The sequence below is a fragment of the Brachyhypopomus gauderio genome, chromosome 3 (assembly GCF_052324685.1).
Source record: "Brachyhypopomus gauderio isolate BG-103 chromosome 3, BGAUD_0.2, whole genome shotgun sequence".
Classification (NCBI taxonomy): Eukaryota; Metazoa; Chordata; class Actinopteri; order Gymnotiformes; family Hypopomidae; genus Brachyhypopomus; species Brachyhypopomus gauderio.
In genome coordinates, this window is record NC_135213.1 from 26,074,365 (window position 1) to 26,101,965 (window position 27,601).

At 40.3% G+C, this 27,601-nt stretch overlaps 2 protein-coding genes across 4 annotated transcripts; both read left to right on the forward strand.

Annotated features, from left to right (window-relative positions):
• Window positions 1-21,190, forward strand: LOC143510883 (uncharacterized). Of its 3 annotated transcripts, XM_077000732.1 has the most exons (15): window positions 1-235; window positions 2,828-3,124; window positions 3,671-3,970; window positions 4,179-4,484; window positions 4,736-4,846; window positions 5,101-5,262; window positions 8,999-9,295; window positions 11,840-11,890; window positions 11,993-12,250; window positions 12,423-12,755; window positions 12,987-13,241; window positions 13,504-13,785; window positions 13,970-13,983; window positions 15,417-15,522; window positions 16,552-16,745. In XM_077000732.1, the coding sequence occupies exons 1-15, from the start codon at window positions 184-186 to the stop codon at window positions 16,602-16,604; spliced, it is 2,877 nt and encodes a 958-aa protein (XP_076856847.1). In that variant the 5' UTR covers window positions 1-183; the 3' UTR covers window positions 16,605-16,745. The 3 variants fall into 3 exon arrangements, with proteins under 3 accessions (XP_076856847.1, XP_076856846.1, XP_076856845.1); XM_077000731.1 differs by lacking the exons at window positions 1-235; window positions 2,828-3,124; window positions 3,671-3,970; ... (6 more) ...; window positions 12,423-12,755; window positions 12,987-13,241 and adding exons at window positions 19,471-19,678; window positions 20,233-20,321; window positions 20,486-20,571; window positions 20,723-21,190 and having other exon boundaries at window positions 13,692-13,785; window positions 16,552-19,377; XM_077000730.1 differs by lacking the exons at window positions 1-235; window positions 2,828-3,124; window positions 3,671-3,970; ... (8 more) ...; window positions 13,504-13,785; window positions 13,970-13,983 and adding exons at window positions 14,528-15,301; window positions 19,471-19,678; window positions 20,233-20,321; window positions 20,486-20,571; window positions 20,723-21,190 and having other exon boundaries at window positions 16,552-19,377.
• ppp4cb (protein phosphatase 4, catalytic subunit b) lies at window positions 21,034-27,229 on the forward strand. Its single transcript, XM_077000736.1, has 9 exons — window positions 21,034-21,190; window positions 22,397-22,655; window positions 22,846-22,897; window positions 24,167-24,217; window positions 24,432-24,533; window positions 24,992-25,165; window positions 25,357-25,483; window positions 25,882-26,071; window positions 26,304-27,229. Exons 2-9 carry the CDS (start codon window positions 22,558-22,560, stop codon window positions 26,431-26,433), a joined length of 924 nt encoding a protein of 307 aa, XP_076856851.1. The 5' UTR covers window positions 21,034-21,190; window positions 22,397-22,557; the 3' UTR covers window positions 26,434-27,229.
• The last annotated feature ends 372 nt before the right edge of the window (window positions 27,230-27,601 follow it).

Below are 27,601 nucleotides of genomic sequence, written 5' to 3' on the forward strand. Positions count from 1 at the left end.
TGTCTCCAGGGAAGTGATCGGTAGATATACAGTATGTTCGCCCCTATTTTAGGTTCCTGACTCTTTGCTTATTTGAACCCGCCCACAGTCGCATATGAATATAAGAGTATGTGCCACTATCTGAGAGAAAGAGAGAAAACATAAGTGCTGATAAGGCATGTGTACTCAGATCTGTTAAAGACCATGAAGTTTAAAGTCCTGTTCTTTTTGTGTCTACTGGGCCCAATAAAACTAGGTGAGTATTGTATTGCAATGACCTTCTTTCTAAATAAAATTTAAAAATAAGTGGGGATCAGTAAGGCAACATTAGGCTCACTGGATTTTTCTCTTTGTGAGATTGTTAGTTTCTTTGAAGTCAAGACTTTACCTTCATCTCAGTGTCAGATGCAACAGGGCATCTGTTCAACACTAACTGAACTGTCAATAAAGTTTGTCTTTCTATATGTCTGTCTATCTGTTTACCTGTCGAGTTGTATTTTTGCATGTATGAGATTGTAAACTAATGTGATTTTCCCTGAGCTGTGCTTTCTTTCCTCTCATCTAACACAAAGGGATGAGAACATTGCTTGCTTTAGAGCAGTGGTGCTGTAGAAGTGAATGTTCAAATGACTGTGAGTTGACAGAGGTCAGAAGATCTGTGTTTTTGTTACTGTAATGTCACTAATACAGATTAAATAATGTTACTAATACAGGTGAAGTTTTGATCATTTTTCTAGAAAGTTTGACATGTTACTAGTCTACTAAATATTGCTTTCTAGGAAGTTAATATGTCTGCAAATGATCAGTTAGTGTTTGCTGTTCAGATAATATATTGATTTAATCAGCAGTTTATTATAATTTTAAAAGTGTTGCTGAACTTATTCTCTAACTTAACTTTGTTCTCTAAAGGTTTAATCAAAAGGGAAAAAAATCTCGTTTCACCTGAGTTTTTTTTTTTTTGAGTTTTCATTCACTAAATTATGCAACAAAATAAATGCAAAGTGAATAGCCACACATCTAACACAGGGTGCACCTCTCTGATCTCTCCAACATCTCTGATTAGCTTAATAAATAACTAGGATAATAAATATTTTACAACCAAGATGGTTAGATTATGACATATTTATAATAACAAATCATGAAAGATATACAAATATATATTTCCATAATTATTGTATTTTAATACAATAATTAAAATAAAATGAAATAATAAGAGCAATAACAACAATTCAATAAGAGTACTGCATAATGCAATGTGTACCTTGAATAGATTATCTTATCAGTGTCTTATAAAACAGCTCTTTCATCTTCACAAAGCTGGATATACATTGTGTTCTAATCAGGGGATTAGCATGTATTTGTCACGGTACGGCGGGCCCCCTACTGGTCGCCTCCCTCCACAGCGGCAGTTCTCTTGTTATTGTTGTGTTGTGTTCCCTCAGGTGGGCGGGGCCCGCGATCCGTCTCACCAGAGGGTCGTTTGTTTATCTATATATGTCTCGTCTTTGTACCAGTTGACTGCTGGTCATTGTATCCTTAATTTGGATCGAGTCACGGGTTTTTGGTTTGCACACTTTCTCCATTAAACCATCCTTTTTCCCTGAGACTTCGCTTCCATTTTATTTCTCCCTGCCCGTCACAGTATTAAGATCTACTGATTTGACTTCATGTTTCCTACATGATAAGATCTCTGGATATGGACCTAATATGTAAAAACCTGAACACACTAATATGTCTTTGGAGAAAATCTGGAGAAAATTAATCCAATTTCCAGCTTCCATTTTCATTTATCCTCAGTTCTTACTTCTAACCTTCAGCAAAAACTACTCCATTATAAGGCTTGTCAAAGTTAAGGACTGCCAATTATCTGATCACAATGCTCCCAGCATGCAGTCCAAGTATACAAACACCTCAAGATAAAGAAAATGCCCTTCCATTGCATACTGAATCATAAAATTCTTTGATACGTCTTTAAACGTATCCTTCAGTAAAGTGTATATTTTTTCATAAATCCATCAGTATATCCATAGTACTGAAGAATACTCAGTAGTAAGTAAATATATGGTAGTCATAAACAATTTCTGTGATATTTCCTACATGACCACATATATATACCAAGAATTGCAATAGAACATATGAAACGAGAAGAGAATTTATGAATGTTTTAAATCCTTCTCTAGCCTTGATAACCTCTACCCTCACACATTCATATGCTTTTACAAGATCTTTAAATAGGAGCTACTCCCATGCAGTAATACTCTTTCTCTCCTGTTCACTTCTCTGACTGCAACCAACATTGCCATCTAGTTCTCTTTGAAAACATTCTTTACTTGCCAACACAGTTTTTGTACTGATTGTGATGGCCTTTTATTATTTGAAACCATTTTGTCTCATTACATCATACATCATTTTTCACACACTAACATCACACAGATTCATAAACATCTAATTACTGCATGTTACTACCTCATGTTTGCCCTTATATTGGGTACATGCATGATCACTGAATGCTACAAATTGGTTTATGTCAACAGAGTTGTGCAGGGATGTTCATTTAAAGGTGTGAGAAGGTTTTCACTGTAGCCAAGCATGAGTAGTTCCCGATCACATTGTTCCTTTGGAATCCTTAAAATATTCCCAACAACCACACCAAATAGAGGGAGTTGATAGATACATCAAAATATGTGTTAAGCTGACAACAGCTTAACATTATACCAGTCATTACAATGTTTAGTTTCCTTTAGTTTCCATTTTTTAACTTTAACTGATTTTTCATTTTCAGTATACATATGGCGCACGTCTAATCATCTGTTGTTGTTCCTTCTCGATGGCCCTGTTGTCCTCCCAGGCTGTCCCGCTGCAGTCTACGTGCCGCTCGACCACTCCACCGTCCTGCCCTGTTCCTTCCGCCTTCCCACACCACTGACCGACGATCACCTTAATATCACCTGGACCTTTGAAGGGTTGGTGGTTGCATCAAAAAAGCATGTAGAAAGAGGATTTTACATGAACCCCTTGGACATTGTGGGTGGGTCTTTTGACCTGACAGTAATAAATACCACTGCACACCAGCAGGGGGTGTATGAGTGCAGCGTCAACTGCAATGGGACTGAATATTCCACCAATATCACACTGGTTGTCATGGGTGAGTTACATCTGTGCAATGTGAGAGATTTCAAATATAGAAACAATAAGACGCTCATGAAGGAAACATAACATAGAAGCATAATGCATATGCACTATTCTTTTCAGCTTTTATCCTGTTATAATTTTCCATTAATTTCACTGGGCAACAAAAACTTTTTTCACTTCTCAAACTAAAGCAGGTGGACCTTACAGTCCATTGTATGGTGGATTCGAATTTGTTTTAAGAATGTTTGTATCATGTTTGGTTTTTAAGTATTTTAAACATATGCACATTTCATAATAACCAGTCCATTATTACATTTATAATGTATAGTGTATAAAATACTTCTACACTTTCCATATTGTACATGACATATGTACATCTAGTATACTGGAACACAAAATATGGGTGACAAGAGAAATGTTGAAAAATGTATTTGGATTTAGCATGCAAAAATGCATAATAAACAGGTATTACTGTAGGATGCAAGTGTTATTTCCTAATAGATACATTTGGATTAATTCAATCCAAGTTCCTCTAAATATTCCACTTCTTCTCTCTCAGCTCCCCCCACTATGTCCATACCTTCTCCAGCAGTGGTGCTTGGTCGAGAGAGTGTAGTTGAGTGTTGGGCAAAAGCTTTTAGCCCTCCTTGGATCACATTTTCATGGACACGAGCAGGCAAGAATTTCAAAGCCCCTCAGGTGTTCGAAGGAAACCAGACACAAGATGGCCTGTATGAGGCAGTGAGCAGGGTGACGCTGGTCCCTGAACTTGCTGATCAGAACAACAGCTTAAGCTGCATGGTGCAACATGAAGCCCTGGAGGAACCACTCATACAAGAGTTCAAGATGACGGTCATCAGTGAGCGTTTAGCATTATTCCTGAGTCTGCATTCCCATTAAAGATTACATTTTGATTACATTTATAAGCTGTTCTGGTAATGCATTAACAAAAGCTAACAATCAACTGTAGTTTGTTCAGTTGAAATATGTTCAGAAGTATGTTTAAGTCATATTCTGTAAAATATAAAAAGCAGAAATTCTAAGGCTAATCCCACCCTCTTTTACAGTCCTCCCCAAGGTCTCCCTGTCTGTTGTACCATCTGTCTCTCACTCCTCTCCCCTCACTCTCGCCTGTGATGTCAATGGCTTCTACCCCTCCAACGTGTCCGTGGTGTGGATGCAGCAAGGCACCACCATGGCCAAAGCTCCCCAGGCCCGGCTGAACAGTGATGGGACGTATACAACCCGGCACTTCCATACTCTCAGCCTGGAGGAGAGGGAGCGTGCTGGTTGGGTGCACTGCATTGCCCAGCAGCCCCGTGTTTCTCAGCCGGTTTCTGGTTCCATCGACCTGTTGGCTGCTAGCTCATTTGGTACAGTCCTAAAACAACACCACTTCCTGCTCTTTGTGGCCTAAAACAATACCACTTCCTGCCCTCTGTATCTTCTCAAAAAATGGTCATAAGACGCAGTTCATGTAAGATGTTGACAGCATATTTTATAACCTGTCCAGTACTGACCTTGTGGAAATGATTTAAACACTTTTAAATACCTATTTCTCTCTTTCTGGAGCAGTACACGCACAAAGAGTTTGTCAGTACTGATCATTCTTCATCTTTCTTAGTACGGGACATTGTTCTAACAAAGTCAGCAAAAGCCTCCGTGGCCATGATGATCATCTCACTCATACTCGTCTTCCTTCTCTGCTTCGGCTTCTCTTGGAAGAGGAGGGATGGTGAGAGACAGCATAAAACACACACACACACACACACACACACACACACACACACACATTAAGGACAAATACTGCTTTTGTGCTGTCTTATAGCATTTGTACCTGCTGACATGTCTCTCAGCTTGAGATTTGTTGGCCTAGGCTGCAGTAATGTCTGATGATGTGAAAATATGCAAAGCTACATTAATTTGATTTTTTTTTCTTTTAGAAAAAAGCTATCCAATACTGAACCATATTTTTCTTTCTTTTTGTAGAGAAGCAGAAAAGCCTGAACGTATCAGCGATCATCTTGCCCCCGCGGGTGGTTGTGGGGCAGAAAGGCAGAGTCACCATTAGCATAGAGGGCAGAAGAGCAGACAGGGTACAAACCACCTGGTTCCTGAATGACATCCCTATAGTAGACACCTCCTATACAGGTAACCCCTGGAACCCCAGCCTACTGCAGACATATAGCCTACACAGGTGTATGCAAATGCTATGCCACCACACAACACCATCTTTCTGGCATTCTTTGGGACAATTCTTTACAACTGGGGAATAACTGAACTTTAGCTCTACTGACAGCAATTTTGGACCCAGACATACAGGTCGATGGATGGATGGACGGATGGATGTATGGATGGATGGAAAAAATATTGTTAATTAAAAAATAATAATTACTATAATGCTATAATAAAGTAGAAGTAAAAATGATTTAAATTATTATTCAAGTAAGAAAGCATCTTTAAAAAAAGCTTTTTAATCTCACTTAATTCCACTAGGCAACATCTTTTTGTCCACAACTTAAAATACGTGGATTTCATAGTTCTTTTGATGCTTAATTCAAGTCTGATTTAAGGATGTTTCTCTCATTCATTTAGTGAATTTTACAGTAAGTATATACTACTTATTCACAAATAAGTCTTGTCATTTTAGTTCAAATATGGACAGTCTGCTACAGGCGTATGATTTTCACCAAAGGTTGGAGGGTACAGGTTTTCCACAGGCTTAATATACATATCAGTATACAAGTATAATCAGTGTAACCTTTTGTGCTAGCACAAAACAAATAGACATCTAAAAAAATCTAAGCTTTGATTCAAGTTCCTTTATTTGGTAGGAAAAGAAATCACACATTAAGAAAAAAATCTTTTGAATGAAATCATGTGTGCCACAATTATTGGCACCCCTTGTGTTAGTACTTTGTACAACCTCCTTTTGCCAACAAGACAGCACTTAATCTTCTCCTATAACTCTTCACAAACACATTGTCTTCAATAAATGGTCCATGGCGAGGAGGCAACAGAAGAAGATTGGCGATGAAGTCGACAGCAAGGTGAGACCAGGACTGATGTGGAGTACGCAGGGGGAGCGGCTTACCTGCTGTCAGTGAGCACGGTGTCTTCATGCGCAGGTGAAGTTTGAGTGGGCCTCTGCACTGAACTGGCCAGAGAGCACATTCACCCTCATATTCTTCTCCCCCGGCCTACAGATGATATGGGAAACAAACTGGGTGACAAAAGAGGCCACAAGCCTGCCTGGAGTTCAGACCTTTGGTGTTTTGGAGGTACTCCAGGTTCTTATGATCACTGATCACCATGAAGTGTGCTGAGCTCCCCTGAGCCAGTGCCTCCACAACTTAAATGCAAGCTTCATTGCAAGGAACTCTCAATCACCATCTCCATAGTTCCACTCTGTATCATAAGCAATGGAAAGAATCTTTGCCTTTATTACATGCCCACTGGGACAGCACCAACTCCATGCTGAAAGGCTTGTTGTGATCAGGCTGTTGTAGTACCAGGCACCGGCGAACACGGCTTTGAGAGACAGGTGGCCTCTGTCTCTCCCGACCAGTGTAGCCATGTTGTCTGCCCACGGAGCAGGTCAGTAATGGCCATGAACAAGAGGGGAGCAGCCACTTGAACACTAAACTATAGTTGTGGCCAAAAGAATGGCACAAACTTGTGTTTTCACAAAGTTTGATGCCTCAGTTTTTTGTGTTAAGACTACATTGTGAAGAATGATTACATGAATTAGAAGAGCAGACTTGTTGCTTTTAAAGGGTAGTGGTGCTTTTAGGTTTTCTTCTGTTAACCATGGTTACCTCCAAAGAAGCATAGTCATCATTGCATTGCATCATAAGGGTTTCACGGGAAAGGACATTGCTGCTTGTAAGATAGCACTCCAATCAACCACTTATGTAAACATCAAGGACTTCATGGAGAGGGGTTCAATACACTAAAGCAGGTTTCAGGGCATCCATGAAAGTCAAGCAATCAGGACCTTCTTCTAAAGAGGATGCAACTACAAGATGCAGAGCTTGCTCAACACCAATACAGATCTTACTCAGGAATGGCAGAGAGCAGGTGTGAGTGCATCTGAACGCACAGTGAGACGAAAGCTTTTGGAGGACGGCTTGGTGTCAAGAAGGGCAGCAGCATTCTGCAGGAAGTTTAGGAATTGGACTGCAGAGAACTAGGGTAAAGTTATTTCCTCTGATGAAACTCCCTTCAGACGTTTGGGACATCTGAAAAAATGATTGTCCGGAGATGAAAAGGTGAGCGCTACCATGAGTCCTGTGTTACAGTGAAGCATCCTGAGATGATTCATGTGTGTGGTTGCTACTTATCGAGGGGAGTTGGTTCGTTCAAAATGTTGCCTAAAGACACTGCCATGAATAAGAAATGGTATCTAAACATCTTCCAAGAGCAACGTCTTCCAATGGTCCAGAAGCAATTTGATGGAGAACCATGTCACAAGGCAAAAGTGATAAGCAATTGGCTTGGTGAACAAAACAAAATTTTTGGGTCCAGGATCTATATGTATTTGTAAATAAAATAGAAAAAAAATAATGGAATGGAATTATACCATATAAACATCTGAAAAAATGAGGCAGCAAACTTTGTGAAATCCCAAATTTGTGCCATTCACATCTCTCCTCTCGGGTTGGTTCCCCCTATTGCGGACCCTTGTGCCACCCAGCTGAATGAGCACCTTGGCAGCTGCTACCAGTACCATTGGTTGGTTATGATGGCATGGAGGTGATAACCTGTAGCACTGCTTCTCCTGCAGAAGATGATCATAAGTTATGGCGAGGTGAACAACGTCATTGAACGTGACCCCCTCCTGCTTGCAGACGAGTTCCACCTGCAGCTCTCCCCACCTTCCTCTAATTAAGGCCTCCACCAAGGCAGAATCATTCCAGCGGGACATGGATAACAATGTCTCACACTCCAGTGTGCAGCAAAGAGGAGCTGGACACCAGGTGCATACTCACCTTCCCTGTGGCGCAGGAGATAACAAATGCTACCTTGGCTCAGTGAGGACAATGCACAGCACTGGAGGCTTAAGCAGGCCTGTAATTCTGAGACAACAGCTGAACAAAAAAATTAATAAACAGGTGATGAGGTGAGAAGGGTGTGTCAGGAGGCAAGTGTGAGTGGGCGTTTCCCTGGAGCTGAGTGTCAAAGCTTTGGCATGTTTAGGGATTTCACTAACCTCCTGACAGACATGATTTATAGCAACTATAGCAACAGTACAAAAATGAATTGTAATGTAATGGGAGAAACAAGAGTAAGTAAAAGTAAAAGTATACCGTAGTAAAAGTACACATACAAGTAAACTGGCCTAACAAATGTACCAACTACAAGTAAAAAATGACTAAAAAAACAATTTGTTCAAAAAGTTAAATGCAACAGAGAAACTGTACCGTGTTACTATCCACCTCAAGAAATATGTAATAGTGTATATAAATTAGTGCTGTCAATTCCAGGTGCCGCGATTAAAAGTCCTCACCAGGATTTTGCTCAAGCTTGCTAGATTTTCTAATTAGCAATCCAGGTAAAATTAGTGGAATCAACACAATCCAGGAAGCCTGAGCAAAATCCTGGTGAGGACTTTTAATCGTGGCACCTGGAATTGACAGCACTAATATAAATATATTTGTAGATTCCTCCTATTGTGTACAGTCCCTGCAGTACAGTAATGTGACACACACTGACTCTAAAACTCAGTCTGATGGACAACAGACTGCACCATTATACAGGGCAATTATACAGGGTCCAGAGCTCTAGGAGTGCCTGTTGCTTTATCAATGTACAGTATACTGCAGATAAATTACTGTATGCCATGAGACAAGACATTCAGATATCACCCCTCCCCCTTCTTTTGCAGAAGAAAACCGCTATGACCCTATTTATCCAAAAGGCCATGGTCACTCTCACAGGATTTCTCGTACATCTGTGGCGTCAGAGAAGGGCCCTCTGCTGCAGGCCACAGCTCCGGGATATTACAAACTGTACACACAGCAACCCTTCCACTCCTCTGGACCCACCAAACAGCTCCTCTCCTCTGTCACATTTGCACCAAACTTGTCTGTCCACAAGGGGGCAGTTTTCAAATGTCAAATCTCCTACAAAGGCAAAGACAATATTGTGATGGAGAAGGTGTCTGATAAGTTTACCATACTGGGTAAGGCAACAACATTTTTGGCCAGAGTTTTTTTGGTAAGGCATGCAAATATGGCTTGCTGACTCATCTGCTCTAGCACACGTGCTAAACCTGGTTATTACGGAGTTTATTTAGTGCTATACCACAAAGGAATCTTTTGTTAACTTAGTTTCACAAACTTGTTTGGTTTCACTTAACCAAACCTTTGAATTTAGGTTTAATGAATAACATAGAAGAGGCTTGGGAATAGTTAAGTTAAGCATTATTTTTGCTTGTTAATGTTTCAGTAGCAAATAGACCAGGTCACATCCACACATTTACATGTATTACTGTTTACTATTTATTGATAGGATGTCAACATCATGCTTCAATTTATAATTCCATACATTTTGTTTGACTTTTGACAAAATTGCGTTTAATTAAAAATACATTTAAATAAGAGCAGTTTGTATACAGTGGGGAAAATAAGTATTTAGTCAGTCACCAATTGTGCAAGTTCTCCCACTTAAAAAGATGAGAGAGGCCTGTAATTGACATCATAGGTAGACCTCAACTATGAGAGACAAAATGTGAAAAAAAATTGAGAAATTCATTTTGTCTGACTTTTAAAGAATTTATTTGCAAATAATGGTGGAAAATAAGTATTTGGTCACCTACAAACAAGCAAGATTTCTGGCTGTCACAGACCTGTAACTTCTTTTTTAAGAGGCTCCTCTTTCCCCCACTCATTACCTGTATTAATGGCACCTGTTTGAAGTCGTTAACAGTATAAAAGACACCTGCCCACAACCTCAGTCACACTCCAAACTCCACTATGGTGAAGACGAAAGAGCTGTCGGAGGACACCAGAAACCGAATTGTAGACCTGCACCAGGCTGGGAAGACTAAATCTGCAATAGGCAAGCAGCTTGGTGTGAAGAAATTTACTGTGGGAGCAATAATCAGAAAATGGAAGACCTACAAGACCATTACTAATCTCCCTCGATCTGGGGCTCCACGCAAGGTCTCAGCCCGTGGGGTCAAAATGATCACAAGAACGGTGAGGAAAAATCCCAGAACCACAAGAGGGGATCTAGTGAATGACCTGCAGAAAGCTGGGACCAACGTTACAAAGGCTACCATCAGCAACACACTACGACGCCAGGGACTCAGATCTTGCAGTGCCAGACGTGTCCCCCTGCTTAAGCCAGGCACGTCTGAAGTTTGCTAGAGAGCATTTGGATGTTCCAGAAGAGTATTGGGAGAATGTCATATGGTCAGATGAAACCAAAGTAGAACTATTTGGTAAAAACACAACTCGTCGTGTTTGGAGGACAGTGAATGCTGAGTTGCATCCAAAGAACACCATACCAACTTTCAAGCATGGGGGTGGCAACATCATGCTTTGGGGCTGTTTCTCTGCAAAGGGACCAGGATGACTGGTCCGTGTACATGAAAGAATGAATGGGGCCATGTATTGTGAGATTTTGGGTGCAAACCTCCTTCCATCAGCAAGGGCAATGAAGATGAAACGTGGCTGGGTCTTTCAGCATGACAATGATCCCAAGCACACTGCCAAGGCAACAAAGGAGTGGCTTCGTAAGAAACATTTCAAAGTCCTGGAGTGGCCTAGCCAGTCTCCCGATCTCAACCCCATCGAAAACCTTTGGAGGGAGTTAAAAGTCCGTGTTGCCTGCCGACAGCCCCAAAACATCACTGCTCTAGAGGAGATCTGCATGGAGGAATGGGCCAACATACCAGCAACAGTGTGTGACTTACAGAAAACGTTTGACCTCTGTCATTGCCAACAGAGGATATACAACAAAGTATTGAGATGAACTTTTGTTATTGACCAAATACTTATTTTCCACCATTATTTGCAAATAAATTCTTTAAAAGTCAGACAAAATGATTTTCTCACATTTTTTCACATTTTGTTTCTCATAGTTGAGGTCTACCTATGATGTCAATTACCGGCCTCTCATCTTTTTAAGTGGGAGAACTTGCACAATTGGTGACTGACTAAATACTTATTTTCCAAACTGTAAAAACTGCACCAGACTAGGGGGGGAAATATTAATAAAGGCAACATGTGGTAGGTGTATATTTATGTAGTGTAACTATAAACATGATTTTTCAAAATACTTCCAATATAAAATTCAGGTGTAATAATTTAATGTGAACAAATTGAGTTTGCCAACTAGAAAAAAAAACATGACTTATTGTAAATCAATAGTCAATGTTACTTTAAGCTAAATCACCTGATGTGATTTCTTGCCTTTTTGGTTGGTTAACAGGTTTTATTGTGCTGTTGTGGTTGATGAGATATTGAGCCACTGTCATGATCCAATTGAGCCTGAGTTACTGTAAAAGTTAGCTCACTAACCCAAGAATTCTACTTTGTTTACAAGAGCCCTCAGGTTTGTTTGAATCACCATAATGCTGGATTTTGACCCTCAAAGGCTTGAGTTTAAAACTGCTCTTGATGCATTCCCCAGTTGCTATATTTATATCTTATTAATTTTCCTGTTTTCATTCTTTTGACAGTAAAATTTTCAAATTTTTGCTTTATTTTGTATTTTTTAGCTCCACCTGAAGTCTCTGAAATCCAGCTTTCAGAACCAAATGAGGAAACAGGTATAAGACTCACCAGCACAGCCACTGAATCAACATGTGGCTGTATAACAGACATGCACACGCACTAACTGTCAGGTCAGTAATAAAAATTCCACCCCCCAGGGATCGTTACACTCACTGTATCGGCATCGCACTTCCACCCAGACGTCATCACATTCCGTTGGTTCTGTGAGGGGGGTGAGCTGAGCCCCCTGGCCGCCCCCCTAGCCCTGTCTGCCCCACGGCCTGATGCCCAGGGCTTCTTCTCAGCTATGAGCCAGTGCAGGCTGCCCATGGTTGAGCTGGAGAGGGGGAAGACCACTGTGTGGGTCACTGTCCATCACATGTCACTGAAACAGCCTGTGACGCGAAAGACCGTAGGTAAGAAGACAAGACAGTGTTGAAGCTGCAGGGCAGGAAGTAAAACATGATCTGCAAGATAAGTGTTAGATTGCATGTAAATAGGCGCAGAGAAGCACTGACTGACATTTAATACTGAAATAAAATGTATGTGAATGAAAGATTTATTAATAATGCTTTACCATCTTCCTAGGATTCATAAAGAAGCCCATCGTATCTGAAATCATGGGCACTGTCTCCCCTTCAGCCACCCTGCAGCAGCCACTGAACTTAGTCTGTGAGATCACGGGATTTTACCCACCGGACATCACAGTCAAGTGGCTGAAAAGAGGCAAAAACGAAAGCGGAGGGGAGGATGTGGTCATAGGGGCGGGAGAAGTGTGGGGGCCACTTCAGACCTCCCCGAGGATGTTCAAGGCTACAGCTGTGGTAAAAGATGTGGAGAAAGCTGAGGAGGTTGTGTGTAAGGTGGAGCACTGCTCTGTCCTGGAGCCCCTGGAGAGAGTGTGGAGGAACACACACTTCGGTACTACAGTCTTACAATCTCATTGTGTCATATGGCCGCAAAAGATAGAAATAGAAAAAGTAGTGGTGATTTATGTAACTATTGCATGTGATACAAAGATACATATATACTTCACTGCATGGCATGTATGTATTATGTTTGGAAAATAATAAAAAAATGAAATCAATAAACATTCTGATAATGAATAATAAACAGCTAAATATTTTTTCCTTTCATCCTCTTACCATGCAGTGGCTCCTTTGGTTCCCCTCTCCCTGTGCGTGGACTGGAGGGATGACGGTGTGGGCGTGTTCTCCTTGTACCTATCAGGAGGGGTGCCACACCCCAAGCTGCTGTGGGCTGCCGGGAGCACCACCCTTTCTCTGCTTGTCTCCAGAGAGATGGAGCAGGCTGGTGGAGAAGGCCAGAAAGGGCTGCTAAGCATCTGTGCTGTGGCAATATCTCCTGAACCAGGAAGTGAGCCTGACAGAAATAAACCTCTGCACTGTAAGTAAGCAATGAGAATAATAAATAAATAACTCTTAATAATTGACAGTGTTTGACAGTGACAACGTGGTCTGTAAACAATACTCCAAGTATTAGTAACAGAGGGCCATTTTTTTTTTCTCAAATGTTAGCAGCAGCTTACACATGAGCAATGTATTATGTTATTTATTATTATATCAGGGAATATTTAATAACAGATCGTGTTTCATAGTACAATGTAGTGGAAAAGAAAAAAAAACAAAAGCTTTGTTTTCTATCCCAGGTTCTCAGCTTCCTGTATTAGAAAATGAAGCTGTGGACAGAACCACCAGCAGCAGTGAAAACAGATGGGAAAAGGACATAAGATGGGCTGCAGGGAACACGTCACAGCCCTCAGACACCATGTGTGAGCCCAGAACTGGTCCTGTAGAGGAGCTTCAGCCTTCCTATATAAACACAGTGAGCAAGAAGAAAAACGGGAGGCGTGGGGGAAAAGAGCGTCTGAGAGTTGCCGTGGAGATTGCCCATCCCGCCCTGAGTCTGCCCATTTACCGCACCTGGACAGGTAACAAGCACACCAATACACCAATACACAATCTCCTAATATGATGCATCACTTTCACACATATTGTCAACATATTTCTGCATATATTATGGTCTACAAATTAACCATGCTTTCTATTTATATATTTTCTATCTATATTTTCAGCATGTCCCTGTATAATTCATGGTTTTTCATTTTCTTACAGAGCCTGGGGACGAGGTACAGTCCTAACATCATTCATTGGCTATTGTTTATTTATATAAAAATGTTACCTAAAACTTACATCACTTATCCAAAACAGAGAGGATGTCAGCATTAATCAGTTTCATTTCATTGTCAATAAAATGTGATTAATTTCACTTGTCTTACAAAGGAAAGGGAGTAAATGCATCGGAAACCCCTGGAAGGTTGTTGGTTTAAATCTTGAATGTTATAACATATTATATGCTTCAAATAAGCACCTACAAGACAGGAGCATGTAAGAACATGCTGAAGGCATCCACTGGCATTTGTGTCACTGTTTTATGCTTCTCCCTTTTTGGTATGTGTAGTCCTGGGTATCTGTACAGTAATGTCAAATAGTGGAAGCACTCCAGATGTGAAATTAATGACATTCAAAATATCAGCTTTATGTGTGTCTATAAATACATCTATATTGCAAAGCATGAAAATCGCATTATGCCTCAGATTACAGATCACCTGATCACTCTGCAGATGCTGTGTGATCTTCCTTGGTCATGATCTGCTGTGGCCATTCTAACCTTCTGTCTGTACGTGTGAAATTCATGTTTGATGAAGTTAAGGGCAAATGATTGATTTAGCCAGCCAAAAGTGTTCCACTTACAGATGCAACACAATATAGTTCACACAATTCATTTTAATAAAATTGAACTAGACACATTAAGTTCATATATTTGGGTTTGTATATCGCGATCGATCGCCAGTGGAGGGCGACATAGATATGGATCGGAGGTAAATAAACTAGATTTTTTTTTCTCGCCGTATGAAATCGGAAGTGTGGCGTGTGAGCGTGTGAAGACGGTCAAATGCGTGTGTCACACGCTCAATGCGTGAGACTTGAGAGCCCTGCTAACACCCTTACTTCACCAGAATTAGAAACATGTGCATTGTTGATTAAAATATATTTAATATATAAAATATATATACTTGTCTTTGTCAGAGAGAATGTGTACAATTTACAAAACGTCACACACTATGTTTCTCTGTCCAAACGATTCACATTTTTACATTTCATAACAATAATAATAACGTTACGGGAAATAGATCACATGCAGCTCCGTGGTGCAATAACTTTGTTTTTAGAAAAGAGCTCAACAAAGTGGTACGTGGTCGGAAGCAACAGGTCTTGTAGGTGTCTACGTTTTTTAAGCCACAAACACTCGTCCTCTACTCTCCAGTGGGTGCGTCTTCAAACCACTGACCGTTCTACTTGTTCCTTTAAAAATACCCAATGTGATGTGTCACGATCAGGAACTGGAGAACTACAACCTGCGCAAATTTGACCAGTTCATCGACGGTGAACGCATAAACGGCTACTTTACTTCTACTTATATACTCGATATTTTTACGTATTTGACTTGAAACTACACGCTATTGAGCTTAATTAGTAGTTTACTCTACCCTTTGAACAGTTCGCAGTGCGGTATCTAACCTGCACGTTGATTTTGAACTTAATCAGCGATGGAAGAATCCGAAAGTTCATTGACGCGTATTGGGCGAACTGTGTGGACTGTTTGGGTGAGTGCACATATGTGTTTGCAGTTTGTATGTGTTTCCTACTATTTATATAGGCTATCAAATATTTTCAGACTGTGTATATCGGCCCTACATATTAAGTGCTTACGCTATCTCACGGAATCAGATCAAGGATAGATTAATGGTAAACTTGACTGGGAAGCACATATTTAGGGGTACAGCTTTCATTTATTTAGGCTATGACCATTTTCATAAGTGCTTCCGTTATTTGGTAATTGTAACAAATTACACTGCCTTTTTCATTACTCTGGACAATCGGATGTCTGTGGTTTCAGTGAGATAACTAGAAAACCATGAAAACTTACACCGGCCAGTCAATTGTTTCCCAACATTGTTGTTGAGAGGTTTTCATGTAGCATATGGTTAAAGATCTGTACAGCAGGAGTGGTACTCCTGGTTCCTGGTCTTCATGGTGAGGTAAAGCTAGAAAAAAAATGTTTTTCATTTTAGCAGCCTGTATATAACTCCCAGAGCTATCTATAGTCTTATACTACTGCTAATAATATCAGTCCTGTCAGAATGTCTCTGACTCAGCTTGGAAACACATTTCTGTAACTGCTGGTTACAACTGCTAACAGGTCTATTCTAATCTAAATAAGGCATTGAAGAATATCATTTTGCTGTTGTATTATAAAATATTAATGCATGACACTCATGTCATGTGAAAAATCCTATGAAGAGGGTTTGGCACACTTTTCTAAGATGATGGCATCTCCTGTTGCAGTGTTCCACAGAGGCTGAGCCAAAGAGCACTGTAAATATACAGACACCACCTTCCTGTTCTGTGCGTGTCCATTTTATCATGGGAATTGTACCTGAAAACCAATGCAGAGTAGATTATCCTTTTGAAAAATGATTCCTGAATATTATACATTTTATGTGTTTTTCAACATAAATGCTACATTACATTTTTAATCAGTTCTTTCTCTTGCTCACACTGAAGTAAGACCACATTCTATAACAATTACTTTTACATACTGACCAATTTGTTTCAACGTTGTGCTTACACAGGGTTACCTTACAGGGGCTGTGGGAAGATATCTCAGACCAGAAGTCACAAATGAACCGAATCCAAACACACACTCTGAGAGAGAGCCTGTGATCGGGACAATCAACAAGAGCTACAGAGAGTTAAAAGAAAAGGAAGAGGAAATAGAAAGAAGTGAGACAAAAACATGGAACCAACATGAAAGGAAGATGAGAGAGGTGGCAGGTTTACAGCATTCTGGGGTAAGAGTGCGTACCGCTGCTGCCCAGTGGGAGGTCAGCATGAAAGGGCATGCTGGTGGTGATGGTGACCATGATGAAGATAGTGGCACAAGCAAACACACCTGCAGTAGTACTGCAAGGAGCACTGAAGACCGAAGTTCAGAGAACGCAGAGAGAAGAGTAGAGGAGCTGAGGTGTAATGAAACTCTGGACTACAACGTGAATATTAATCACGAGGCCAAAATAATATTGAGCACAGATTTGGTGAAACAAGACCATGAAGTTAGTCCATCTGTGATCACTAATGTAAACACAGAGTGCCAAGAATGTGAGGGTTCTGGAGGCGAGAACCCAGGTGTAGATGCTAATGTGCTTGGGAACAATCCGGAACAGAGAGGAAATTCAGAAAAGGAAATATCTGATTACATGAGGGAGTGTGTTGTAGGTGGAATAGAAAGAACAGACGGTGAGGATGTTGATCAAGGTTTTGAACATGAACAGGTAAACGGGTGTCATAAAGGAGATAAAGAATACACCAACGAAGCCTCAGTGGAAAATGCAATAGATTATGCTAATAATCAGTATAAAAATGTAGAAAAATCTAATAATGAAGACAAGAATCACAAATCACAAATGGAAGATGAGGATTTATCCTTGCTAATCCATCCAAAAAGTGACACTGGAAACCTTTTAAATACTCCCACAAATAAAGAAGTAATATACAAGGAGGAAGTGAGTACAAATAAGGCAGAAAGTCAAGCCATCACCAATATGGAAACAGAACAAGCAACCATGGGAAAAATAAAGCTTGGACAAGTCAAAGACCTCACAGCCTCTGTAGCTCAACAGCTATGCAAATTTACAGGTACTGAAATATTTGACAAACAGGAAGTCTATGGGTCAAAGAAACATGAAGCTGAAACTGAACATAATGACAACAAAATTGAGGTGGCATGTGAACTAATGGAGTTTGGGGCAGCACAGATGGAAAATGCAGACATAAACACAAAGGAAACGGAACCCTGCAGCAATATGGGACTAAAAAAAGCGACATTGCAGACATTTGCAGACATTACTTCGGGTCTCGATACTAATACAATGGAAACAGTTCAATTAAAACAACTCAAAGAAGATATAGAAGTAACAAACCTATCAGAGACAACCCTAAAAACAGAAGTGATGCAGCTAGAGGACACAGACTGTATTAGTGGTTCACAAAGATTAGAAGTGGGGATTATTCAAAGCATTGAGTCCGTCATTGCAACAACAGAGGTGGAAGCTGGACACCAAAACCAAACTGAAGATCTTAAGTCAAAATGTAAACAGGACACCAAAGCAGAAGTTTCATCAGAGGATGTAATGAAATCAGCAATGGTAGAGACAATCTTACATGAGCACTTCACAGATCGAGAAGAGACTATACAGGAAACTGTATACCAATGCTCACTTGAGCAAGACCCTGGAAAAGAAGAACCAGCTAATGGAAAAATAAATGAAAGTGGGCTACTTGAAGCACCATTTTCTGAAATGTTAAAAGACCTAAGGGGGCCGGAGTGTAATTTTGTAGGGCAACCAGATGAAACTGCAATTAAGTCTACTGATGAAATGTTAAGCCCTTCACTGCAGGAACTGGATAAAACACAGTGCTCCGTTGAAATGAGTGTTGGTTCAACAACTGAGCTGATTGTTGAAACAAAGACTGTGTCTATAGAACAGAAATTACTGCTTGTTAAACACAATGAAGTAGCAGATGCATGCAAGCCTGTCACAACCGAAGAAAAAGGTCAACAAGCTGAATTCGAAACTGACACTTCAAAAACAGAAAGTGAATCATTTATAGCAACCACAGAGGCCACATCTGAAACATCAGCTAAGGCGCAGGCTCCAGTTTTGCATGATATGTCCAAGACTCTGAACATATTAAGAGATGAACAAAATTATAGTGAGTGCATGGCACAAGATAAATCTAGTAAAACTGAATCCTATGGGTCAAAGCATGGATCTTCTGAGACTTTAGACCTGCCAGACTGGGAATCACCACTAAAAACCCTGGAAATGTGGAGGAATTCACAGAAAGACCTGGAAGAAGATAGCACCATGGAAACGACATCTGGATTACCATATGAAATAAAGGCCATGGAAGTATTGGAGGAAGTAATGAGTGGCCTGACAAAGGAATCTATAGAGATGCAGAGTGACTTATCCAGACAAATAGAATCTCCAGATGATAGGATAACAGAAACAGAATGTGAGATGATTGAATTACTAAATGACATAGAGGAGTATATGAAAGATTTACAAGGAGAAACTGTGGATACTGGAAGTGAGGCTTGTAGGCAGTTTGAAGTGGAAAAAATGGCTCAGTATACAAGTTGTGAGATAGAACTTAATGTACAGCTTACTGAAGAAGGAAAAAGCAATATGCCCCATAAACAAGCATCTGTATCGGACACAACACTTCTTGACAAAAAAGATCATGAAGACAAAGTTGATGACAATAATGAGAACTTTCAAAAAAGAAACCGACCTGGACTGAAGAGAGGGTTTGAAAAAATAGAAAGAGGAGAGGAGAAGGAGGAACCATCTGAGTCAAAGGACTGGGCAGTGACAGATCTTCTATTTGCACAGGTGAAATGTTTATGATGACCTTATATGGAACAATTCCTGATTATTTTTGGAAAATTATGTTGAATTTAAAATTGTCTGTTCTTGCTGTTAAAGGTCTCAACGTTGGATTTCACAGCACAGAAATCAAAAATAGCTGTGAAAAACCCCCTGATTCGACCACCTAAAGACCCTCGAACACTCATAAACATGACATCAGTAGAGCCACTGACTCCCCCTTGTCCTCCAGGGCCCAGGCCTCTGAGAAAGAGTCCAACAGAAGGGGTATCACCAGGCAAAGGAGTACTTGGATTCAAACTGCCTGGTAAGCTAGAAAATGAAATGTGAAGGAAAACTTTAATGAATCAAAGGATTATTATAGTAGATTTTAAATATGTGCGTATTTTTCATTTTAACTGTGTCATCAGTCACTCTTGTCTGTATTTTTGGTAATACCGTCACTTTATATACCTTACTGTATTATTGTACTGTGCCACTTTACCATTGTAGCATTTATATTTAATGACTACTTAGTATCTTAGTATCTTAATCTTAAATCCATAGTCTGTATGGATGGTGTATATACCTAAAAATATATCCATTGTCTAGTTCATCTGTGTATACATCTGGCTGCTCGGATATCGTTCCACTTATTACTTTTTTTCTATTATACTTTCTATTGCATTTTCTATATTTTATACTGTGTGCATCTTTCTACTGTATATATATATATATCCATCGCACTTACATGCTACTGAGAGACCCTAATTTCCTTCAGGACCAATAAAGTCTAGTTGATATTCTAGTTGAGAATATCGGTCGTTTGTAGCTTTAAGTAATTGTCGTTGTGTCAGCTGTGTGCCTGTCATTGTCATTCAGGTCTTGGTTCTGGTCTTCCTGCACTGAGACAAACTGAAGCTGGCAGAAAGATGAAGCATGGGGAGGAGGCACAGTGTGTGACGTCACAGGTACAGGACAACAAATGACTGAACCACTAAATGTTTCATATAAAAAATGTATGGCATGTATACAAACAGTGACTGAACTGCATGAATATATAACAATAACACACCCCTGAATTACAAGTACTTGTTCAGTTATGGTTTATCAGCACTATCTTGCTACCCTGCAGAAATTTGGCACAGATCCAGCAGAGTGTTATGCAAAGCAAGATAAACTGCATGACAAACCAAAGTCAACACCGGCAAGACACCCTGGGTACAGCCAATGTTGCATTACTCTCCCTATTTATAATTTGCATGAACAAAGTGCTCAGGTTGTACATCACTGTTTAAAACCAGACCAAATACACACCTTTTCTCCACAAATGATTTTTTTTGTTCTCTTGTACATGTCTTCACATTTGTAGGATGGGCAACCAACAGATGATGCTGGAACTGAAGAATAAACTAAAAAAGAACAAGAATGAAAAAGAATGAAGGGATTTGCCCCAAAGAGAAATTCTATTTCTATCATTTTTTCTACTTTCTACAATTTTCTTTTTTCATCTGCTACAATGAATGTGTTAAATTGTCATTAATATTAATTTATGTAAATAAATACATGTGCTGATAAAAAAAAATATGGACGATTTTCTCCAATAAATGGGACTGTTATTATGTCGGCCTTCAGGCGGCGGAAGCGTCTCCGTTCGGTACTTGCACTCTCAGGAATGGTAGCAGTCCGTGCGAGTGTCGGGTGATGAGTCAAAGGGAGGCGCTAAGCCCCGGTCCATGGTGTTGGAGGAACACAACGACGAGCCGGGTGAAAGGAAAACGAATCTTAAGTTAGTCCGGCTTCATAATTTGGGTTTTCTTTTTCGACTCGAGTGCTTCAGGTAAACGACTTTAGTTATTTTCGTGGGTTTTATTGTAATTGTGCCGAGTTCGGTGCCGACAACTAGCTTAAGGTTTGTGTGTTACTGCCATCCAAAACGCAGAGGCCCTTGAGCTAAGCGCTAAGCTAATATCACACTGGCTAGGCGGCTACCTGTCCAACCATCATCGGCGTTATTGTTCGCCAGTTAACCGCATAGCTACGCGGATAGGGTTAGTATTAGTCGAAATATTTGCCCAAAGGCACACATATTAATTGAGATATTGTGCGGTTAGTAATAATCCGAATCCACACGACTTCGGAAAAGTTATGTAGCTTTCTAGCTAATTCAACCCCCCCCCCCTTCCCCGTCACCCCCCCCTCCCCGTCACGTTGGTAACGCGCTAGCGCGGCGCACGGCAGGCTAACTAGCCTCGTTAACAGCCTTGATATTTGGCGTGATCGGTGTGTTTTCCGTTATGTCTAATTACACGACTCCTTTTTGGGTTTAGAACAAACAAAAAAATGAGTTGAAACTTGCCATTTTCCTGCTTGGCGTCTGGGTGAGAGTGGTTCCGCTAGCTGGAGTGGAGTTGGTGGGATTAGCTGGCTAGCTCTCTAACGAAACCCGCTAGAACCGGCGAGAGCCCCGGTTCACACAGTCTTTCCGTTGTGCTTTTCACTCGGTGAGTGTGTTGGGATCATATTTATACGAGTTTTACGGGGTCGAGTTATCTGCCTGGGTAGCTAGATTGTTTTGCCAGACCACCAAGAACCAAGAGCGGGTTGAAAAGCACTCGGTCGCTTTATCTCTGTGTAAAGTTCTCCTGTATAGATCTGCTCAATCAGATAACTTGACAAAATGGTGTTTTTTGTTTGTATGTGCTTAAAAATCGTTCAGTCGCTTTCTTTTAAAGACGACCCGCAGTTAAAAATGTCTTGGATTCTCCTCAGTGAGTAGCTATTAGTTGGCTGGCTGTATTAAATTCTTCAATCTGGGGGCGTCTTTGAAGCCGAATTCCGACTTGTGCCTTGTTATAGTGTACACTAACACTTTTATTGACGTTTTTACGTTACGTGCCGGTTTGTTTTTGTAACAGTGTTGTTTCTTATAAATATACTGTCAGTATTATATTACCAGTCAGTACCCTGCGATGTTCTTATACAATTAAGATTACATGTATCCCATAACGAAGTAGCTCAGCGTTGTTTTTTTTCTGTTTGACAGGTGTCTTTACGTGCAGTCGCCCTGCCATCCCAGCTGCTTCTCCAGTTAGTCTGTGTGAGTGTGTGGTGTGTGTGTGTGCATGAGTGTGTGTGTGTGAAGCACTGAGAGAGACTGTGCCAGTAGTAACAGGCTTAGGTCGGACCTCTTTTCTGAAATTTATCATGGGTGACATCAGTGATCTGGACCGACAGATCGACCAGCTAAGGAGGTGTGAGCTCATCAAGGAGAATGAGGTCAAAGCATTGTGTGCCAAAGCCAGGTAATAAACACCTAACCCACAGTGTTCTTGCATGGTTAACAAGCGAGCATTTAAAAGGCCCTTGGCAAAGTTGAGTTAATGGCTGGGAATGGTCTCTGAACTTTGTTCAGCGTTGGAGTTCTGTATTCAGTAAGGATGGTAGTGACCCATTTGAATCCGTCTTGATTAGTGGTTCTTATTTGTGTTCTAGAGAGATTCTTGTGGAGGAGAGTAACGTGCAGAGAGTGGACTCACCAGTTACAGTAAGTAATGTTTGTCATTGGGTTTGTTTAGATGAGATTTAAGGTTTTAACACCACTTTTGGGAAGGTGGGCCTGGTAAATGCTGTATACAGTGAACAACTGCCCTTTGGGTTATATTAATATAGCTGTGCCAATAATGTTGGTTGTTCACTGGTACCAATACTGAGTCATAATGCTATGTTTTTTACAATCTAGGGTTAGGGTTGTGATATCTAAGTGTTGTGAAATTATATCATCTGAATCAATATTATTGTATGAAATATCATTTAACTAATATTTGCTGGGAAGCAAAAACAAATCCACTCACATGGTTTTTAGTATTTAGCCCATGTTTTAAAATGGAAATGTGTTTTTGTGCAGAACTGGTTGGCTACATTCACCAGCTGCAGCTGGTCCAGCACATTAATGACCTAACTATAAGACTTTCGTCTGACTAGAGGCAGAACTAACACTGACTAGTCAAAGATTTGTCATACTGCTGCTGTGCTAGACCAAAAAATTCACAGCTGATTGCAGCTGGACTTTGAGTGGCAGATAAAGGAGATGTGGAATTTGAGTGGTTTTACTGCCGAGAACAGTGCCCCTGTCCCTAAAAGCCTGTTAATGTTGTAAACTTACTGAGGCACAGTGTGCAACAATATTAGTCTACTTTGTAGACTCTTAGTCACAGCTACCAATTAATGTAAAACATGAAGTCATTTTAGATCTATCCCTTGAGTCATCTATTTTTGTTTATACTTCCCTGTTAATATTTCCCATATAAACATTTAGTTAATTTCCCATCACTTTAAACTGCTTTTATCTTTTATACATTTTCATTTCAAGTCTCTCAATTTGCCTCAGGATTGGTCAGGTTTATCTGTCTAGATATCATACAGGCCTTAACAGTAGGCCTACATAACAGCTATGCCCAAACACATTTTCATTCCCTGCCCTTTAAAATGATTTTCTACTGTAGGCTACATACAAATTAAACATAGAAAACGGCAAAAAATAAGTAGACAACACCATTAAAGGCATACAAGCCCTTTCAGGATCACAGTATGTGTGATGATCTACAGCACTGGGCACAGAGACTGGCTATAGGTTGAGGTTCTGCAAAACTATATACTGAATCACTCTAGAATTCAACCCGTCAAACCACATCAATCTGGAACATAGTCTAGACTTCCACACACACCACTCTGGAACTGTACTCAGCACAGACAGAATAAGGAATGATTCCAGCGTCGCATATGTGTTGAAGCTTGACATGCATTTCTCTTATAGGTGTGCGGCGATATCCATGGACAGTTTTATGACCTGAAGGAGCTTTTCAGAGTGAGTTTTGAGTTTACACTCAAGTGCCATTCTGACCTTAATGTGTTGTTCTGCATTTATATACCAGAAGGTATTGACATTACTGGTAGTCTTGTGTACCAAGTCAGATTTCTATGTTTGGAGGGTTTCCAAAGTAATTTTTGTGCTTGCTTAGTCTACAAACAATAGTACTAGTGTTTGGGGTAGTAGTTGTAGTGTTTTTTTGTTTTCAAAGGTGGGTGGTGACGTGCCTGAAACAAACTACCTCTTCATGGGAGACTTTGTGGACAGAGGTTTCTACAGTGTGGAGACCTTCCTGTTGCTTCTTGCTCTTAAGGTACATAGTCACTGTACTTGTACTCTATTCTTGATTTTCCTAGAGAAATATATTTAAAGCACACATTTATTACACAAACAGTATTTCTACATTTATCATATACAAACTGTTTACTTGGTCACTTTTATGACCCTTACACATGAGTTGTTGATCCCTGGAAGTAGTTGTGATCAACTTTGTGTTCATTAGGAATGCATTAACTTGTCAACTTGAGTCTTACATAAGCTGTGACCAGGCTGTAATAGAAAGAGTAGGACTTCAGCTCTCTCAGCTCAGTGGCATGCATACAAAGGGTGGGCTCCTTTTGTATGGGAAAGATTAGCAAACAGTATTCTTGTAATGAAGGCTGTTGGTGAACTAGAAATATTTTGTGCGTTTTTTAGCCCACACAAAAATGTATTCATTTTGCATTGTTGAGTGCATGTTCCACTTTAAAGTTTGCTCACCTCTAATTTTAGGTGCGTTACCCAGACAGAATCACACTGATTAGGGGGAACCATGAATCTAGGCAAATCACACAAGTGTATGGCTTCTATGATGAGTGTCTGAGGAAATACGGCTCAGTCACCGTGTGGAGGTACTGCACTGAGATCTTCGACTACCTGTCTCTTTCTGCCATCATCGACGGCAAGGTCAGTTGCTCTGCTAAAGTTTAATAAACCTCATAATTAGTGTAGGTTATAATTGTAAGATTGTTCAGTTCATACATGTGTGTTTATATGCTCCATCTGTTCAAAAATGGGCCAGATATCAGAGCGGACAATGATAAGTTATGCGGTCTTTTGACTCTGTGTATTTGTGTATGTGTGATTTCCCTTCAAAGATTTTCTGCGTCCACGGTGGCCTCTCCCCCTCCATACAGACGCTTGACCAGATCAGGACTATTGATAGGAAGCAGGAGGTGCCACACGACGGGCCCATGTGTGATCTGTTATGGTCTGACCCTGAAGGTAGCCAATACTCATTCATTAGTGTGGGGTGTTTTCTTCTATTTATTCATTTTGTGTTTAGGTTGCAGGTTAATCTGTCAGCACCCTTGTGAGATTACAGCAAAGTGGCTGGAAACAATGATTAAAAAGGCCATCAATTTGCTACAGAAATTTACTGGCTTCCTCTTCCCCATAGTAACACCACAGCCATTTACTTCTTTCAAGGATAGGATTTTGAATGTAAATTACATTCCAGTGAAGAAGTCTTCAGTTGTTTTCTAATAAAATGGTACTAGATCATGGTAGTGGAACACTACAGCTGTTTAAGGCTTGGATCAATCAGACTGAATGAGCATTTGACATTTTATTGTCGGCTTAAGCCTGATTTGATAAACAATTCTCTGTGTTTGTAATGGTAGATACCACAGGATGGGGTGTTAGTCCAAGGGGAGCTGGCTACCTCTTCGGCAGTGACGTTGTGGCCCAGTTCAATGCTGCCAATGACATCGATATGATCTGCAGAGCCCATCAACTCGTCATGGAGGGCTACAAGTGGCACTTCAATGAAACCGTGCTCACTGTGTGGTCTGCTCCCAACTATTGCTATAGGTGTGTGAATGAAGTAGATCCTAATTAACCATCAATATTGACACATTTTACTTGCTCTCATGACAGGCTATTACTCTGGTTTAGTTTCATGGACCAGTGTCTCAACTGCTGACTCTGGAACTTCAGAAAACACATTTTGTTCTGAATTGCTAGGAAATGTTATTTTTAAATTTGTACAGGTGGTTATTCTGAATGCGGTAGCTTATTTAGGACATCTTCTCTATTTGCTCAGGTGTGGTAATGTGGCAGCCATCTTGGAATTGGATGAGCACCTCCAGAAAGAGTTCATCATTTTTGAAGCTGCTCCACAGGAAACACGAGGCATTCCCTCCAAAAAGCCAGTGGCCGACTACTTCCTGTGAGCCTGCTGTGACCTTAGCAAACAAATCGACGTTCTGCAGGAAGTGGAGTCCTGTATCTACTTGTATTTCTATGTCCCCCTTTCCCTGCCCTGCTGTCTTAACTGACTCTGCTTCCCCTAAACTCTGTATCATTATGATTTTGTCTACTTTGTTTTTGGCCCCTGTATCTACACATTCACTCTTTGCCAGTCCTCTGGACTTCGTGCTCTCGCAACACACACCAACTTGGCGTCTTAGTCCCTTGAACTGCTGTGAAATCACCCGCTCTCATAGTTTCGCTGTAGCTGTTAGCATTTCTAACTGATGTGAATGACACTATGGGCAGTTGACAGTGCTATGGAAAGGGAGGCAAAGATGGATTCTGGGCAGACTCTGAAAGCTGGTGTACAGTGTTTCACAATCTGATCAGACACTGCAACTATGTTAAACAGCAGGCTTAAAGAAAGGCTATTGCATTACCTTTTTTTTAATGATCATTTCATACTCTATTTCCTTATGTTTTAAATGTGTAGAAAAATGAGACATTTCCACTTTATAGTTTATACACCCTTTTATTCTACCCTCAAGTCATAGTCTTACAGATTTTGACTTTGTGAAGGAATTACTGCGGAGATTGCCCAGCAACCAATGCAGTGATTAACAGCTACACTGGAAAGAATTAGAACACGGCTCACAAAACCAGTCTTTTTAGACATGCTTTTTCCTTCTGACTGTTCTATCAATAGGTCTAAATGTTGATTTTTATTATTATTTGTGACAATAAACTGTACTTTTGTATGAATATAACGCTGTATGCTGCTTAAATGTAGTGTATATATGTAGCTTTCATGTTAAAGCTGCAATAGCAGTTTGACAATATTCTAATCACAATGGTATGAAAACAGTAGAAATTTTGTAGATGTTTAATTGTTAACTGCATGTAAATACCTATTGTGTAAATAACAGATTATAAGGAAATTGGTGGTGATGGTCTACATTCTGAAAACATACTGTCTACCGTTTTTCACCAGTGTAAACGCGCTTTTAAAGAAGTTAGCTTTTTCAAAGCTTAAAAATTTGAATTTTTGTTGTCACGTTTGACATTAGTGAAAGACAAAGTTGAGGTATTCCGCCAGGTATTCCGCCCTACATGTACGTGCGCGCGCACTCCACGGCAGTAGTTCGCACT

Excerpts from the sequence above, each read along its gene's own strand:
- ppp4cb (XM_077000736.1), top strand. The coding sequence starts at position 22,558 with ATGGGTGACATCAGTGATCTGGACCGACAGATCGACCAGCTAAGGAGG. Across the intron at positions 24,218-24,431 it reads ACCTGAAGGAGCTTTTCAGA|GTGGGTGGTGACGTGCCTGA; the intron begins GTGAGTTTTGAG and ends TTGTTTTCAAAG. Across the intron at positions 25,166-25,356 it reads CTGCCATCATCGACGGCAAG|ATTTTCTGCGTCCACGGTGG; the intron begins GTCAGTTGCTCT and ends TTCCCTTCAAAG.
- LOC143510883 (XM_077000731.1), top strand. The coding sequence starts at position 15,466 with ATGGAAGAATCCGAAAGTTCATTGACGCGTATTGGGCGAACTGTGTGG. Across the intron at positions 15,523-16,551 it reads GAACTGTGTGGACTGTTTGG|GGTTACCTTACAGGGGCTGT; the intron begins GTGAGTGCACAT and ends GTGCTTACACAG. Across the intron at positions 20,572-20,722 it reads ACACCGGCAAGACACCCTGG|GATGGGCAACCAACAGATGA; the intron begins GTACAGCCAATG and ends TCACATTTGTAG.